The sequence below is a fragment of the Mytilus californianus genome, unplaced genomic scaffold, assembly GCF_021869535.1.
Source record: "Mytilus californianus isolate M0D057914Y unplaced genomic scaffold, xbMytCali1.0.p SCAF_12, whole genome shotgun sequence".
Classification (NCBI taxonomy): domain Eukaryota; kingdom Metazoa; phylum Mollusca; class Bivalvia; order Mytilida; family Mytilidae; genus Mytilus; species Mytilus californianus.
Window position 1 is genome coordinate 30,246,015 of NW_026262604.1, and position 19,117 is coordinate 30,265,131.

Genomic DNA, 19,117 nt, shown 5'->3' on the forward strand with positions numbered 1-19,117 from the left:
GAGCTATTTTAAAAATCGCAGCGAGAGGCTTTTAACATTGCAGTACAAAATACAGGCTAAAATGGCTGAAACGTCAAATTTGCAAACTTCGTGTTGAAAATTGGCTAACAAGGTCATTACAAAAACAGGTTGCGGGAATGAAACTTGAAACTTGAATGTCCAAAGAATAAGCAAGTCCAAACCTTGTATGTGTAGTCGTTGAGATCTAGGTTACCACGTAAAGTTAAAATGCCCCTATTTCAAAAAGAATACACTCACGAAAATACGAAAAATTCACTAAATTCGCGTTCATTGTTTTGATTTTGACCGCCTGACAACTTTACGGAAATATCAGAGTGATTATAAACAAGGACTCTGTGACGGGCAACTTATAATAACCGTGTTTTAAAGATTTTATTGATATCAAGCCAGTCCAGTTCAAACTATTATCACGTGGTACAATTCTCATTTACATATTATGAATATTAATTAGCAAAAGTACTTCTAATTTCAATCTATGATATCCTTTGACTAATTAATTGACTGATTGGTGTTTAATGCCGTTTAGAACACTATTGTTCTATTTTGTGGTGGTCAGTTTTTTATTGATGGTGGTAGTTGGAGTGCCCGGATAGACCTACCGACTATCGGTAGGAAAACTGACAATCATTGTCAATTAAGATGGAGTCGAGCCACGTCCGGCAATCGAATTCACAGTGTTGACAGGCTAGTGATACAGTAATTCGACTACTTAGACCACTCGGCCTCCGATGAGCCCTTTATACTTTCAAATAAACAGCGCAGGGATGTTAAGGTTGTTTGCCACTTAAAAATGAACAAAATGCAATGTTTTCACATTCAGTGTCCGGTAAATAAGAAGTTGTCTCCAATCCTAATATAGTCGGTGTGTATAAAGACATTAGATGTAGTTCTTTGAAAAAAAAAATCAAAATCTATTTTTAGACCCAGGGAAAAAGTCACGTGACCACCCGAAATAGAAAGTAAAGCACTGACAAATAAATCGTAATAGAACAAGGGCATGCTGATGAGTAAATATATCGTTGAAGACACCTATGAATAGCCTATGATCTAAAGTTCATTAAAAAATCATGGCAAAGTGTTGTTCTTTAAGATAATGCCTAGAAAAACAGATTCAAAGGTCCTTCATTTCGCATTTTGTGCTTTTTTCGCAGTTTCGGGTACATTTTTATCACTACTAATATTATCTGTATTCTTTGCCATATGGTAGCGCGGTGTATTTTCAGTTACTTTTTTCTGGGAAGCCAAAAAAAATCGACCTTTGAGGCCAGTATGCCCTTGTTCTAACCGATTTTCTGACTGACTCGTCAGTATTTCAGTTAAATCGTCGATTTTAAAACGCTCAACTGACTTTCAATGTTCCAAACGAGTTACTCCCTTTTGTTAACTGAGAACGCTAATTTTTCCTTTTAATTATTAAAATGAGCTGCTGTTTTTCTGCCTGTATGATATATTTTCTTTTTCTAAACTCTTTCGCCTTAAGTTTTATTTGTTTGTGTTTTCAGCACAATTGGATAAGCGTATCGCTATTTTCATATATGTGGTTGAAAAAAGGGGGAGGGGTCCGCTTCGTTTTCATATCTAGCATGGTAAGGCACTGATAGATTATGAAATTTACTGTATGCAGTTAAAGTCAGATTCTTTCATTTATAAGCCAATATAGAAATAAGAAGATGTGGTCAAATTTCCAATGACAATGAGACAACTATCATATTCAAATATTGTGGATATAAGCAATAATAAGTATAGGTCACTGTACAGCATTCATCAATGACGTTTTTTTTTAAAGATAAATTATAGAGTCTAGACATGCTTGAGGGGGGGGGGGGGGGTCCTTCATTTCGGACAATCTGTATTCTTTAATGTTTATGTAATCTTTTCTGTTCTTTATTTTTTTGCCTGATAGTCACTATTACAAACACTTATCTTTCAATTTGAAAATATCCATAATGCTTATGTTAATCTTTCATATTTTCACAAGTTGGGCCCTATATTATACGTTGTTCAATATAATATTCAGTTGGAGAGGTTTCTGCATAGTTATATTTGTAATTGTATATACCATGCTGAAATGAGGACCCTTTTGATATATAGGTATAAGTTCAAAACCTGCATTATAAGGTAAGAAATGGTTCTTCTCAGAATTGGTCTATTTGACAAATAATTAGAAATAATGTCTAATATGAGAACATGTATTGCTATAAGTAAAGAAAAAGTACATTCAACATGTTCAAGTTTTGAATGAAATACATTTGTAGTTTTAATACTATCATAGAAAAAGAATGTCACCTGTCAAACTGTTGATAAACATTTCCATTAAAACATAGTGAAATATCCTAGAAAGAATAGATTATACTTCCTACCTCATTGACAATAAATGATTTCCTACACTTTTATTTTTATCACTTAATCCTTGTAGTACATGAATCACATTGAATTTCCCTTTTCCATTCACATTGCTTTATTCTCATAGCAATTTTGACGTAAAAATATCACATTTGTGATGAACATTTAGAAAATTAATCCTCCTTTTTTAGGGTTTTCTCCAGTAGGCATGATAGCATCTATGTTTTACGTTTAGTGTAAATATATAGGTCACCTTCTTACAGTTTGGATATATTAATTTGATCTGAAATATACTAATAATGAAAATTAACAATTTGTTGGTCATAATGCATGTAACTGTAAACAACTACCATAATCTAACACAAAACCTCACACATACATGTAGACGTATGAAATAAATTGAAATATTTCAACTTCATTTATCCTCATTAATTAAATCAGTAATCAATATATAAATATACTATGATCATTATAACTTGAAATGACAAAAAAAAACTGGGATTTAGGCTAAACTAATGATTAAATTGATAAAACCAAGTACATTTTGTACTATCATTGGTTAATCATTTGCAATCATACCACATCTTCTTTTTTTATCCTGAAATTTACCTGTCTTGTCAATCCAATTGATGGCAAATTAATATCGTATTACACCATACAGTCTGGTCACATCCTGTAAGAAAACAGAGAACACATAAATATTTGAAAGGCTCTTTATGCCAAAATCAAATGCGATAATTTATTCAAACAATCTTGAACAAGCAAATAAAAGACTTATACATTTTTAATTACAATGCTCTCTTTATTTTATACAGTATAAACCTTTGTTTCTATGTTTTCTTATTCCTGCTATATATGATGAAGGATAAACAAAATCTTTTTTCCTAAAACCATAAATACTACTTTGCTCAGCTAGCAACATTTGTATAATGTGCACACACAAATATATAGCCTCAGATACTGGATTTATATAGAGAAATAAATGACACATTTATGAAAAGTGCAATGATGTATCATCCACATTTTTTCTGAATGAAAGTTATATTTATTTTGACAAAGATTTCCAAACCATCAAGTTTTTCATACAATATATTTGAACTTTCAATTATATTCAGAGTTATCTTTTTACATCAAGAAATTGTTCATTCATAACTTTTTATTTGATAAGAGCTCAAAACTTGTATCTCTAGGTAGCATGTATAAGTTTCCATGAAATAAAGTATCAATGAAATAAATACAAATCCAGGTTTGTCTAATATAACTGTCTGATAAGACAAATCAGTAAGTTTATGTTTTGTGTACATATTTAATTGATTTTCCTGAAATAAAATGGCAATTTATTGTAAGTATCTAGAATTAAAGAACTCTATAAATAGTGTTATATGCCCGAATCCAAATTTATTTTCGACTTAAAAAACGAACACTCAGTGATCATACGGTCAGATTATAAAATAAACAGGGTCAAGTTGGAGGATAACACCTCCCCCTTTTAATCGAAAAAGAAAACATAACACATAACAGTACACAATTTTAACACATCGTATGAAGACAAACATAAGTTAAGTGATATTGTACTTACATTTGAATACTCATGATTGTGTAGGAGTCTTGTTTTCTGTCAGGAACATCATAGAATCGTGTCAAAACCTCGTCAACAGCTGACTCGCACTTGTTTGTTTTGATGCCTTTTCAAGCATTGAAATGACGTTGAGTGTAGGAAGAAATGTGACGACAACCAATGGAAACGACTACAATGACGTCACAATGAGATTACGATAGAATCGTTGAAAATTTATGGAGAACTGCATTAACATTACTGCGAGAATAAGCTGATTTATTTTAAAAGATTGGTCTTATTGGTACTATATTGTTTAACTTCTTTTGCACGTAAAATATTATATTATATGCCAATCGTCTAGCACAGTAAACACGACAATATTATGTAACAAAAAGTTATATTTAGAAAACGTTAATTCAGTTACATAACTTCATTTGCCAAATGTTGTTTACATAAAGGAAAATGCATAGCTGAATGCATTCCGTGCTTTAAATTTCTATACTAAAATATCACTAATTACATAGTCTGCAGTAGGTTATTGTATAAGTACCTTTAACTAATTCAAGGAAGATTAACTGTGAGCAGTTATACCAAGAAATGAATATAAACTTTGCACATGTCACAGGTGCCGGTAAAGGTTGTTAATTTCAATACAATCATATTTTATATTATGTCAAATTCTTGTTATTGACTTCGAATCGATTACTTGTGTTGTACATTCCGATCAGGACGGTGATTGTACGTATTGTGCTACTACATGGTTATTATCAAATCCATGCGTCAACCTGTAGATGCGTTTTAGGAGAGCTGATTTGATATAGCCATATGGTAATCCCCGGCCTTCCTTCGACCGATAGTATAATGTTTGCTAAAGATAAGAGTCCGCTCACCTGTTCAGGATTTATAAATTAATTTGCAGCCGCGTCCAACAATTCCTCTTTATCATAGGTTTACAATTTGCCACTGGATTTTAAGCAAATAACAATGACTGAATCATAGTTTACGTCATTTTCTTTTAAAAGTCAGGAATCTTTTTTTTATTGATATTGCCTGTCAACAGAATCTGGTACTGCTCGAACACTTGATTTAAGCGATCTGGACCGTATGTTGACGTTTACATTTGATCTACAAACGACTGTCTGTGAAAATATTCAATTGTCTTTTCGATACGTATCGTCCACAATATGCTTATTAACATGGAGTTTGACAAATTGATGAATGCAAGGCATGGCAAGCACACCTATGGTTAATGTGTTCAAGGCATACAGGTGATAATTGTTCAAACAAAGTATATATAGTGCTTAAATATAATTCCTAGCAGCCTTGTCTCTGAGCAACACCAGCTGTTCGCAGTACTGTGTTAGGATGGAGACCATCAATACTGCATAATGTTGCAAACCTTTTCCTTGCCAGTGATTTAAACCACGTGTTTAAAGAATTCTTGCGTCGGTCCATTACAGTCATGAATTTCCATCCACAATAAATAGACTGACAAATTCATATTCAGTGTGAATACGTTGAGACGAATTATCATGAATCTCTTAAAACTGAGCATTTATACTAGTAAGCTTGTTTTGACCCCTCACGTCTTTTTCCTGATCGGAGAACGCCGATGTGACTATATTCCTTTTTATACGACATGCATTTAGGATCTTTGAAATATTGTAATTGGAGCCTTTTCAAATGTCATGTGGTTGCATTGTTATAGATATAGGTGTGTTAACTTTATGTTTACCCCCGTGTTATAGGCATCGGACGCTGTATTGCTCTAAAATTATCAAAGCTTGGAGCTAAAGTCTATGCTGTTAGCAGGACAGAAGCTGATCTTGACAGCTTAAAGGAGGAGGTAAGAAACACATGTGCAAAAACAAAAATCAACACACCTTATCGCTTTTTGTCCGTAATTACTGGACATCACAAAGGTTCCTGTAAAATGTTGACGTTACAATAGAAAATTCTGACGACACAAAGGAAATCTGATTGTTGTATGACGTCAATAGCTCAAGTATAGCAGATTCTCGGGTCAAATGTCCCAGGTTGCCAAATTCTATTATGTTTCCTGCAAACTTACACTTCTAGTGTGTGTAGTGATAATTGTTACATTTATGCCATTCAGTAAATAGCTTGAATGTAGAATATATTTGGTGACCGCGGATATCTGTTCTGGGATTCACAAGGAAAAAATAAAACAACAAAAATATCGAACTCCGAGGAAAATTCAAAACGGAAATCACTAATCAAATGGCAAAATCAAAAGCTCAAACACATCAAACAAATGGATTACAACTGTCATATTCCTGAATTGGTACAAGCATTTTCTAATGTAGAAAATGGTGGATTAAACCTGGTTTATAGCTAGCTAAACATCTCACTTGTATGACAGTTGCATAAAATTCTATTAAATTACAAGGCAATCACTTCTTTTTAAAAACTATTTTGTAGCTAAATAAATGCATACCTTTTGGATATTGGTCCATTGTTCCATCATATTATAATATAAACTTAAGACTGACAATATCTTTTTTAAGGATGAAAAGATGTACAAATGGAATTTATTTGTAACGATTTATAATGTTCGAGTTCTATTTCTAAAATTAAAAGAACATGTTATGGATGAGTATTATTAGCAACCAAAGCCAGATTTCAAAGTTATTGTAAACTACCTATTCTAGGGGCGGCTTAAATCCGATGTGGATACTAAAAAAAATCAAAAGATCTGCAAGAGTACATGCAATCTAAGACTATTTCGTATTTCAATTGTATAAAAACATTTGAATTTTCTACCCTTTAATATAAAGAAGTTGCTAATATAGATATATGTATCTTGCCTTATGGAGGGGTACATCGTACTTTGTAAAAAATCGTTCTGATTCGTACAAAAACATTCTCTGAAACTGAAATTATCAAAATGCTTGATTTCTTTATTGACAACATATTTGCTACGTTTGAAGGACGTGTTTTACATGGAAACCAAAATGTGCTCTTCTTTTTGCCGACCTTTTCCGTTATTCATTTGATGCTGACTTCATACAGGGGCTTATTAGAAAGAATGAAAAGAGGCACGCACTATCTTTTAACTTCACTTTCCGCTTTATAGATGATGTCCTCTTACTAAATATTTCAAAGATTAATGACGACGTTGAACGCATCTATCCCTTCGAACTTGAAATAAAGGGTACAGCAGATACAGTTAGGTGTGGCTCATATCTTGTCATACATCTAGAGCTTCCCAATTGTGAACTTTCCAATTCAATGTAGTTACATTCTAGCAGCGCCTGCATATGGAGTATATATATCCCAGGTGATACGATATTCAAGAGCTTTATTTTACTATCGTTGTTTCCTTGACAGAGAGATACTGCTCACAAGGAAGCTATTAAATTAAGACTTCCAAGTGTCGAACATGTCGAAGTTGAAATCATCTCTTCGAAAATTTTACGGACGCTATCATGAGTAGGTTGACCTTTATGGATTATCTGTTTCACAGATGACGACGGATATTTTCCAGTTGTAACCACATACCCGTTCTATTTACCTCCAATATGACCTACCGAATTAGACATATTACCGGGTTTGTACATAGACGCTCGATCCGGCTTGTGCTAAATGTTGAGCAGGACCTGCTTACCCCTCCGAAGCACCTGAGATCACCCCTGCATTTTGGTTGGGTTCGTGTTGCTCAGTCTTTAGTTTTCTATGTTGTGTTTTGTATACTGTTGTTTGTCTTTTGGTCTTTTTTGTTTTTTGCCATTGCGTTGTCAGTATATTTTTCGATGAGTTTGAATGTCCCTTTGGATAGTAAGTTTCGCCTCTCTTTTAATATTGTGTTTGATGTTAGTTATACAGCGTTGTATGAACAAATCGAAAGTTCATTCGAACAAACCATTTTAAATAAATGAAAAAGCAAGTGGTTTGTCTCCAGGTAGATGTCTGTTATGGCAGTATCATTCAAAAGTACCTAATTAAGGTCTAGAGGCAATTAGTACTATTTGCACAATGAAAAATAAATCGACATTTTAGCGGCTCGTGATGCTCGGTCGGGACACATTATCTATGCAGCAATCACGTATCAACACATTTAAAGAACTTTCAAAATTTATATAAAAATATTGGTTATGAGTGTCAATGAGACCACAACTTACAACCTTGTGATGTATAAATCAAAGTATTATCCCAAATAGAAATAAAGTGTAAATTCCATATTTCAAGACATAATTATCCACATAACAAAATGTACAGACACGTTAAAAATGTAAAGAGCTTGCCTATTTTTTTTTTGCAGGATTCATCAATTGAAATACATTGTATGTACAGAATTTATTAACGACAAAATAAAAGGTATGACCACCTTATTTATTCTGAGATCTTGCCTAACTTTTTATAGGATTCATCGATTGAAACACGATGTTTAGATATTGGAGACTGGGACAACACAAGAAAAGTGATCGAAGACTTAGGACAAGTAGATCTCTTAGTAAATAATGCTGCAATTATGAGGTACAAAACTGTTCTTGAAGCAACAGAAGAGTTTATAGACGAGTAAGTTATAAACGTGTCATTATGGAGTCTTCCATAATAAATTGCTTGAGGTCTGTTTTATTTTGAAAACTTAAAAATGGGGGGGGGGGGGGGGGGGGGGGGGGAGGGGACGGTCTGACAATAAAAAACCTAAAATCGAAACATAAAACAGATAGTACCTATTAAAACGTTTAAACCCGCTGCATTTGTTTGCACCTGTCCTAAGTCAGGAATCTGATGTTCAGTAGTTGTCGTTTGTTGACGTGGTTCATAAGCATTTCTCGTTTCTCGTTTTTTATATAGATTAGACCGTTGGTTTTCCCGTTTGAATGGTTTGACACTAGTCATTTTGGGGGCCTTTTATAGCTTGCTGTTCGGTGTGAGCCAAGGCTCCGTGTTAAAGACCGTACTTTGACCTATAATTGGTTACTTTTACAAATTGTGACATGAATAAAGAGTTGTCTCATTGGCACTCATACCACATCTTCTTATATCTAGGACAATATTCTAGGGGTGGTTATATCCAAACATATAAGAGACAGGGACAAACTGTAATTTAAACTGTTTCTTTTTGCTCGGAATTGTTAATTGCCCTCTTTTGGAGTTATTGCTCTACAATGTTTTTTTTTTCTATAATCGTGAAAAGGATCATAGATGTGGAAAAACCTGTACAGCAAAAAAGATTACAGATAAAGAAAGCCATGTACAGCACAAATGATCATATATATGTAGGTCTATGAACCACGATGTTACTCCGAAACGCAATGATCACGCTGATGTGCGATGGTTTGACGCTGAAATGCATTTTTGGTCACATCGAAGAGCGATTGTGGCATTGTGATGCTATCTTGTTGAAAGCTATGCTAAAATGCGATGGTGGTTACGCAAAAGTGCGATGGATTACACAAATCATATTTGAAATGTTTTTCTTGTAGATGTAGAAATCAATTCGTTTGTTAGAAGTATCTATTCGGCCTTTTTTCATGTAAAACATCAACAGCTTAACCCGTTTGATTTAAAAGTCATTGAATTCCCAGTGCTTATTGTAACGTTATAGTGTATATTATTCTTTGTAAATAACTAAGACCAAAAAAAAGCAGTCGTTTTTTACAATCGTTGCGAGAAATTGAGGGGGGGGGGGGGGGAGGGGACGGTCTGACAATAAAAAACCTAAAATCGAAACATAAAACAGATAGTACCTATTAAAACGTTTAAACCCGCTGCATTTGTTTGCACCTGTCCTAAGTCAGGAATCTGATGTTCAGTAGTTGTCGTTTGTTGACGTGGTTCATAAGCATTTCTCGTTTCTCGTTTTTTATATAGATTAGACCGTTGGTTTTCCCGTTTGAATGGTTTGACACTAGTCATTTTGGGGGCCTTTTATAGCTTGCTGTTCGGTGTGAGCCAAGGCTCCGTGTTAAAGACCGTACTTTGACCTATAATTGGTTACTTTTACAAATTGTGACATGAATAAAGAGTTGTCTCATTGGCACTCATACCACATCTTCTTATATCTAGGACAATATTCTAGGGGTGGTTATATCCAAACATATAAGAGACAGGGACAAACTGTAATTTAAACTGTTTCTTTTTGCTCGGAATTGTTAATTGCCCTCTTTTGGAGTTATTGCTCTACAATGTTTTTTTTTTCTATAATCGTGAAAAGGATCATAGATGTGGAAAAACCTGTACAGCAAAAAAGATTACAGATAAAGAAAGCCATGTACAGCACAAATGATCATATATATGTAGGTCTATGAACCACGATGTTACTCCGAAACGCAATGATCACGCTGATGTGCGATGGTTTGACGCTGAAATGCATTTTTGGTCACATCGAAGAGCGATTGTGGCATTGTGATGCTATCTTGTTGAAAGCTATGCTAAAATGCGATGGTGGTTACGCAAAAGTGCGATGGATTACACAAATCATATTTGAAATGTTTTTCTTGTAGATGTAGAAATCAATTCGTTTGTTAGAAGTATCTATTCGGCCTTTTTTCATGTAAAACATCAACAGCTTAACCCGTTTGATTTAAAAGTCATTGAATTCCCAGTGCTTATTGTAACGTTATAGTGTATATTATTCTTTGTAAATAACTAAGACCAAAAAAAAAGCAGTCGTTTTTTACAATCGTTGCGAGAAATTGACGCTACATACACATGCTATTTTTCTTTAAATGCATTACTAATTGCGTTGATTGGACTAAAATTTGTAACCATCGCACTTCAGCATCTCCATCGCACCTCCGAGTCCTACATATATTGAAAGACTTGTAAAGCAAAATAATATTGAGTGGGATGTACAGCAAAAACGATCACCATAACTGACCTAAAAATAAGCGTTATGTCCAAAATTGTCATTGAGCTCCTTGTATAAGTTTCTGTCTGTTAATGACGATGTCTTTCAACTTTTGTGAAACTATTTTTTAAGTGAAAACCAGAAATGATTAGCAAAATGAGATTTCTAAATATGTTAACGTCAATCGATTTTATATAGAATGATTTGGCTCTAAATGATGGTAAACCCGTGTACGTTTTTTACTATTATCATTAACGTTATTCTGAACTTGGGAATATAAATATGGTCACTTTGATCTTCTTTCGACAGGTAGTAAAACCCATGCTAACGTGTGGCGTCTGTTTGGCTGTGCGGGATGTATAAGTCCGATGCCACGTGAAGAGAGAGTGCCATGCTCTTGTAACAAGTATCTGTCTGAGGGGTCCATCGATTGCATGTTGCAAGGCAAATTTCCTGTCCCTATCCAATATACCCTCATTTCTCAATGCCAGTTCATATATCCCAACTCTTCATCTTGAACGGACTCTTCTAAGACCTAGTTATTGTATTTTTTTTTTATTGTATTTTATCAACTAGTAACCAAACATTTTGTCGGCCGGGAGGAGGTAAGAGTAGAGGACAAAACTAGACCCATTCATCAACAGATCTTTTCCCTTTCCTATTTACAGTTGAAATTATTTTAACGGGTTGCAGCTAATAGAGTTATATATTGTAAAATGTAGTCATACATATTACAATTATTGCCTTATAAACTATCATAAAATAGCACATTGTACATATAAGGTGTAATATTTTAACATGCTTTATTTTTATTGTAGACACTTTGACATAAATTTTAAGGCAGCTTTGAACATATCTCAGGTATAAAATGAATAAATTTAACTCGCTTAAACACTATACACTTGGAAATGTACTCTTCTTTCTTATGTTGTATTGTTGGACCACTGTCCCAGGTTAGGTGAAGAGCTCGGCGCACCTAAACATGTTTAACCCAGCCATATTCTGTACGTACCTGCTTCAAGTCAGGGACCTGTTATTCAGTGGTTGTCGATTGTTGCTGTATATCTTATTTGTTTTTTTGTTTATTGTTTTGTAAATACCGTTAGTTGTCTCGTTCGAATTATTTTACTTTTGTTTTGTCGGGCCTTTTAAAACCTGCAATGTGCCATGGGTTTTGCCCATTGTTGACGGTCGTACGGTGACCTATATTTGCTGACGTCTTCGTCATTTTGTCTCTGGTAAATTGCTATCTAATTGTCAATCATACCACATCTTATTATCTTTGTATCATTTGCAGTTTGAGATTTTCATATCTTGAACGCCTTAAGTTTAACTATGAAAGCTGTTAATTTATTATGAAAAATCAATTGCATTTTAATCATTCTCCAATTAGGTACAGTGAATGCATTTAATCGTATTCTAAATATGTTAAAGAACTGTTGATATTTTTTTTTTTTCAATTTTCAACCATGAACGCTTCGTCATTAAGCATTCAAGCTATTAGGACAATTTGTTTAAATATGCACTATGCATGTTGAAATACTTGCGTCATTACAGATCGTTGCAAAAGGAATTATTTCACGGAAAGGAAGTGGCGCCATTGTGAATATTTCAAGTATTTCCGGTATGCTAGCAGCGGCTGGTTTTTCTATTTATTGCACCACGAAGGCAGCTATGGATATGCTTACAAAGTCAATGGCATTAGAGTTTGGACCTTTAAAGGTTAACTATAGTTTATAGGTGATTCCTGAGCTTCTTCCATTTGTAAGCTATAAACATGTTGATTATTTTATATTGACAATCAGTAATTCAGGTACAAATAGTAAAGGCTACTAGTGTATATAAACACCTTAATAATAAATTATTGCATTGATTTTTCATTTATATTTATCGTACGTTGCATTCAGTGTTGAATTTCAATAAAGGTTCCAACATATTTGTCAATTGCTGCACTTGGTTGCTTGTTAAGTTAAAAACAAAAATAAATGTTCATCGCATACCTAGTTTTAATATGCAGCTTTGTATGAAATAAACTCTTCAAAGATACCAGACTTTTAATTCAGAACACGCCTTTATTAGAACAACTGGAATCAAAGCAGTTGTGAGGCCAACTATCTTTATTATTGACTTAAGTGTTCATGAAGCTTTGAATAAATATCGGTTAATGTTTAGCAAATAGCTTTTTCTTGTTTAAAATATTTTACTCCCAGACATACATTGTAGCTTGAATGATAATGAATTAACTTTTTTTCTGTCGAAGCTTTGATTTTCCACGTAATTTTTATATCACCAGATTCGTGTAAACAGCTGTAATCCAGGTGGGGTATTAACACCCCTGACTGAGAAGGTTTTGGTCTCTCAGGAAAAAAGAGATGCTTTTACAGGAAGAATACCGATGGGACGTTTCATAGGTAGTTTAATGAATGCCACAGCTCTATATATTCTGTTGAAATTTGCAGTGATAAAACTCTTCATAGATACTAAGATTAAAATTTTATACTCCAGACGAGCGTTCCGTCAGTGACGATCGAATTTAAAAATTTTAAAAACCTAATAAAGTACGAAGTTGACGAGAATTGATGACCCAAATTCCAAAAGGTTTTACCAGATATAGCCAAATAATTTTTCATGAAAATTTGGCATTATAAAGATATCAAATGTAAGATAGCACAAAAAAAAAAGATTTTGTTCAATGTATCATTTTTTTTATTTGTATTAATGAAGTACGCGACTTTGGGTACTTCATGTTATTAAATTAGATTTTTTATCGTGAAGGAGAGATGTGGAATACTTTATATGCTCCTCTGAAAATATAAAGAAATGGTGACCTATAGTTTTTAATTTTTGTGTCGTTTGGTCCCTTGTGGAGAGTTGTCTTATTGGCAATCATACCACATCTTCTTTTTTATATGATATAACAAGGACATAAATTGGTATTATAGATCTGGTGTTGGGTATGTTACAAAGGGTTTACCCTGAATGAAAAGCAAACAATGAGAACAATATGTTTTGCAAATTTGAAATATATATCAGTAAAAATAACATGTTACATCTTTCAAAACACCACTATACTTTATATTACTATAAATGAGGAGCGTAAAATTGACATTAAGTATACTTGTAATTCAAGAAAAAAAAGGTATGGCAAGGCCACTGTTATGGTTTTTGCATTCGAAAATCATAAAGTATACATATCTTTCAAATAACGAAAGAAGTTCGTATATTGTGAAACATGTTCGAGTGAAACGTATACATTGAAATATTTAAACGGCATAGATTTGCGCAGGAAATGCTAAGAAATGGGACCTTGACAACTGGAAAACTGAAATCATCAAGTTTGTCATGCATTGTAGGTTAAAGTCGTCCATCTGTGTCAACATCGAAGTCAACATCAAAATATAAAGCAGACTTTCTTCTGCTGGTAGAATGCTTTATCTTTAGTTCCAGGGATTGATTGATTGCTGGTTGGTTAAAGTCCAGTGGCAAATATTTCATGCATGTTCAGGTCGAGGACAAAATAACAATAAATACAATATGTAGGTCTTTTAATTCAGATCGTCCGGGATAAGGTCGCTGAAATTTCGACTCGTGTCGATCAACTCGTGATGTCGTCTGTAAACTTTACGAAGGGATTTCAACGTCAACACGTGGAACGCTTGGTTTTGTAGCTTCCATGTGAGTAGCAACCCTCTATCAAGGACATCATGATAGAAAATACAAGCCCTGGAATATGGTATCAACTCTTGAGATATATACTCCGTATGCAGGCGCTTCTGGAATGTTTCTACATAGAAACGGGAAGTTCACAATAAAAAGCTGAAATCATCTCTGTTATCGTAAAGTTTTGTTTTAACCGACCCACGTTGTCAATTTCTACATGAAAGTCAAGATATGAGACAGACTTAGCTGAATTTATTGTATCTCAAGTTAGATGGGATAGATGCATTCAACATAAGTCACCAAATTTTAAATAATTTAGTGAGAGAACATCATCTATATAGCGGAAAGTGAAGTTAAAAAATAAAAATGTACTTAGTTTGGATGGTACTAAATGGTACATACAATAAGTCCATATGGTACAAAATGGCACATATCTTATACATGGATGTGAATGCGAGTTAAATGTCTTTATTTCAGGTATAGCATTGGCTGATATTTACTTTGACAAAAATTCTAATGAAAAACTACCATATACATGATATATGGAGAATTATGGCAATTTCGTTGTATGTTTTTGGATCAAAATAGCGTAAATTTAAACAAACTGGAGAATTCTTCTATCCATTCAATTTTCAGGGGAAAAATTCATGGATTCAAATACCTCCTTTATAACTTTGAACATCTTTTTTTTTTCAGAACAAGATGAAGTTGCTAATACAGTGGCATTCCTGCTCAGTGACTATGCATCTATGATAAATGGTGCCTTGGTGCCCGTGGACGGTGGACACATTATTCATATGTCACCTAACCCTGTCCATTAGAAAATAAAAAAGAAAAGTCGTTACTTATTGTTGGCATTTCTAAGGGAACAAACTGTGCGCCTGTCTCTGCCGACCTCTTCTTATTTTCAAATGAGTCGGAGTTCCTTCAGACACCTGTCAAAAACAGAAGATAAAAAAAACCCAGATCATTTGATTTCACATTCAGATATATTGATGATGATAAGGTAGTGACGTTGCTTATCATCTTAATTACATGTTTAGTGTTCTTTTATTTGTCTTTGTAAATTATTACCCTTTACTGTTCCTTTAAAAGTCCCTTTTTGGTTACATCATTTTGGCGTGTCTCGGTTCTTATATATCCCGACATTGTGTTATTGTGCTATGTTCATTTTTTGTATTCTTGTATTTCATTTATTGCTTATGTGCTGCCATGTTGTTTTTCTTTTTTTGACATATTTGTTTGTTTTATAGTGATTAAGATATAACACAATGTTGACTGCAGTACCCGTATTTTTGACATTTATACCTATTATGTCTGTTTGTTTTGTTCACACATTGTTGTCATTATTATAGAATTTTATGCGACTGGCATACCATTGAGAGGTTTAGCTAGCTATAAAACCAGATTTAATCCACCATTTTCTTCATACGGAAATGCATGTACTAAATCAGGAATATGACAGTTATTTTCCATTCGTTTGATTTTCTGAGCTTTTTATTTTGCCATTTGAAAAGAGACTTTCCGATTTGAAATCCTTGAAGTACGGTATTTTTTTTATTTTGCTTTTTACAGGTGTTACGGACTTTTAAGTTATTCCGTGATATTTTCTTATTTGTCGTACTTGTTGAACTATTTCCATGCAGTGTTACACTATTCATAACAATCCCTTAACACGATAGGGACGAGAAGAGTAGCAATATTCTAGTAATGTGGATTCATTTATTTTCGCAGATACCAATTTTAGGGGTGGAAGAAAAATTGTTTTTCGTCGGTATATTCTATTATTTCTTAGTTTAGGCAAAACCTTCATTAAAGCATAAACAAAATGTGTACTTCGTTGAGCATTAAAATTTGATTGACCTTGACCAACTAAATCTACAAAAATTGGTATCCCACAAACAGTAAGTTTACAGATAACATGGCTATTATGGTATGTTAATATCAAAAACTCCGAAAATATAAACATATGAAATATCTCTGAAGGAATCTACTTCTTTTTGTGTACGGCTCAAACACTATTAATTTACTGTTCATAAGCTACTAAATTATAGTTATACAAGTGAGAGGTGTAGCTAGCTATAAAACCAGGTTCAATCCACCATTTTCTTCATCTGAAAATACCTGTACCAAGTCAGGAATATGACAGTTGTTTTTCATTCGTTTGATATGTTTGAGCTTTTGATTTTGCCATTTGATTAGGGACTTTCCGTTTTGAATTTTCCTCGGAATTCGGTATTTTTGTTACTTAACTTACTACCGAGGTGAAAGTCTCGTTAATCATTCGAAACACTAACGGGTTTTTTTTTCACACCATCAGGCATAGATGGTATTAGCCTGATTAAAACAACCTATTTTTGGGTTTTGATTTTAAGGCTTGAGATTGGTTTCTTCCTGATTTATTTGATTTGAGCGCCACTAATGAATCTTACGTAGACGAAATGCGCGTCGATCGTACTTAATTCTAAGCCTAGTATCATATTCATTTATCAAATCTGGCTTGTTTCAAAACTAATCAAGAGTCCAATCTGCTCTTGATTAACCCTGTTACACTCCACTTTGACCTACGGAAGTAATCTGCTGATTCAAATTAAATATTATATTATACAATAATACGGCTAGTCGTAAATTTTTTTTTAATTAACAATAACATTATAAAAATAAGGATATGTGGTATAATTGCCAATGAGACATATATCCACTTAACTTCAAATGAAGTTGATGTAAGCAATTATAGGTAGCCAGCAATGAGAAAACCCCATACCGTATGGTCACTTATAAAAGGCCCCGACATGAAAATATGAAACAATTCAATTGAGAAAACTAACGGCCTAATTTATAACAAAACAGTTTACAAAAAACAAATATGACAAACATGAACCAAAGAAAACCACTGAACTACAGGCTCCTGACTTGAGACAGGCACATATAGAATGTGGCATGGTTAACCATGTTTGTGAACGCCCAACCCACCTCTAATCTGGACAGTGGTGTGACAGTACAACATAAGAAAAAACTACAAAAACCAGTTGAATATGGCTTCACTCATCAGATGGATACAAATAGAAAAACATTTAACAAAGCAGAATATGTACTTATTGACATATCTTTGTCTGCCTTCTCTCTAACTAAATTCAGTTACAAACTTCTGTAGATATCAACATTTATGTGTTCTCTGCTCTGATTCATAGTATTACTTGTTCAATTTTCGTAACATTCAGTGATCTATTGATAGTTGATTTATGCTGACTTCTTGTTGCAAAAAACTTGTCCTACCTCCATGACAAATATATTGTTGTCCCCGCAGATAAAACCCCAAACAACATCGTTTTTTTGTGTGTAAATATCATTACATACACTGCTTGATAAATGAATTAGGTATTGACAATTCACTTGGAAACTCAACATATACCCTCACGACACTTACCAAAGAGGAAATCCTGGATAATCATAGGTCTGCTCTATGTTCCTTTGGAATTTCAACCAAAGATGAAGAACTGGATCTTCCATCACTGTATTGGATACCTAAACTACATAAGTGTTCTTACAAACAACGGTTTATTGCTGGGTCTTCCAATTGCTCCACGAAACCTCTTTCTAAATTATTAACATCTATTTTATCAGCAATCAAAGCTAGGCTCCAAAGTTATTGTGAAACTGCCTATTCTAGAGGTGGCGTGAATCAGATGTGGATACTACAAAATTCCAAAGATCTTTTAGAGTACATACAGTCTAAGACTCTATCATCTTGCAATAGTATTAAAACATTTGACTTTTCTACACTTTACACAAGTATTCCCAATTCCAAACTAAAAGACAAACTGAAAGAGTTGGTATTACTTTGTTTCATTAAAAAGAATGGCGAACGTAGATACAAGTATCTTGTCTTGGGGAGGGATAAATCCTACTTTGTAAATAATCACTCTGATTCAAACAAAAAATTCTCTGAAACTGACATTATCAAGATGCTTGATTTCTAGATTGACAACATATTTGTTACGTTTGGAGGACGTGTTTTTCAACAGACTGTCGGAATTCCAATGGGAACCAATTGTGCCCCTCTTTTTGCCGACTTGTTTCTTTATTATTATGAGGCTGACTTCATACAGGAACTTCTTAGGAAGAAAGATAAGAAGTTAGCAATATCCTTTAACTCTACGTTCCGCTATATATATGATGTTCTCTCACTAAATAATACAAAATTTGGTGACTATGTTGAACGAATCTATCCCATCGAAATAGAGATAAAGGATACTACAGATACAGTTAAGTCTGCATGACTTACATCTAGAAATTGACAATGAGGGTCGGTTGAAAACAAAACTTTACGACAGAAGAGATGATTTCAACTTCCCAATTGTGAACTTTCCATTTCTATGTAGCCACATTCCAGCAGCGCCTGCATACGGAGTATATATCTCCCAATTGATACGATATTCCCGGGCTTGTGTTTCCTATCATGATTTCCTTGACAGAGGAATGCTGCTCACAAGGAAGCTATTAAACCAAGAGTTCCAAATGGTGTAGTTGAAGTCATCCCTTCGTAAATTTTACGGACGCCATCACGAGTTGGTTGACCGTTATGGAATAACCGTCTCACAGATGATATCGGATATGTTCCTTATGTCGTAACTACAATACCCTCCCTTTTCACGAATGTGACTTACCGAATTTGACTCTTTACCGGATTTGTAATAACATAATCAACACGACGG

General features: G+C 33.8%; 1 protein-coding gene across 3 annotated transcripts in view; it reads left to right on the forward strand.

Moving 5' to 3' along the window:
- The window catches only part of LOC127721670 (L-xylulose reductase-like), a 64,247-nt gene that overhangs the window by 26,558 nt on the left and 18,572 nt on the right, over positions 1–19,117 (forward strand). The window contains exon 7 of one of the 3 annotated variants that reach the window (XM_052228468.1): positions 15,099–16,233. The exons of the other annotated variants lie outside the window; for them this stretch is intronic. Coding sequence (XP_052084428.1) covers positions 15,099–15,223 — 125 coding nt within the window. The 3' untranslated portion in view covers positions 15,224–16,233. Of the gene's footprint in view, positions 1–15,098; positions 16,234–19,117 lie in introns of those variants that run through there. 3 annotated transcript variants of the gene reach the window in all.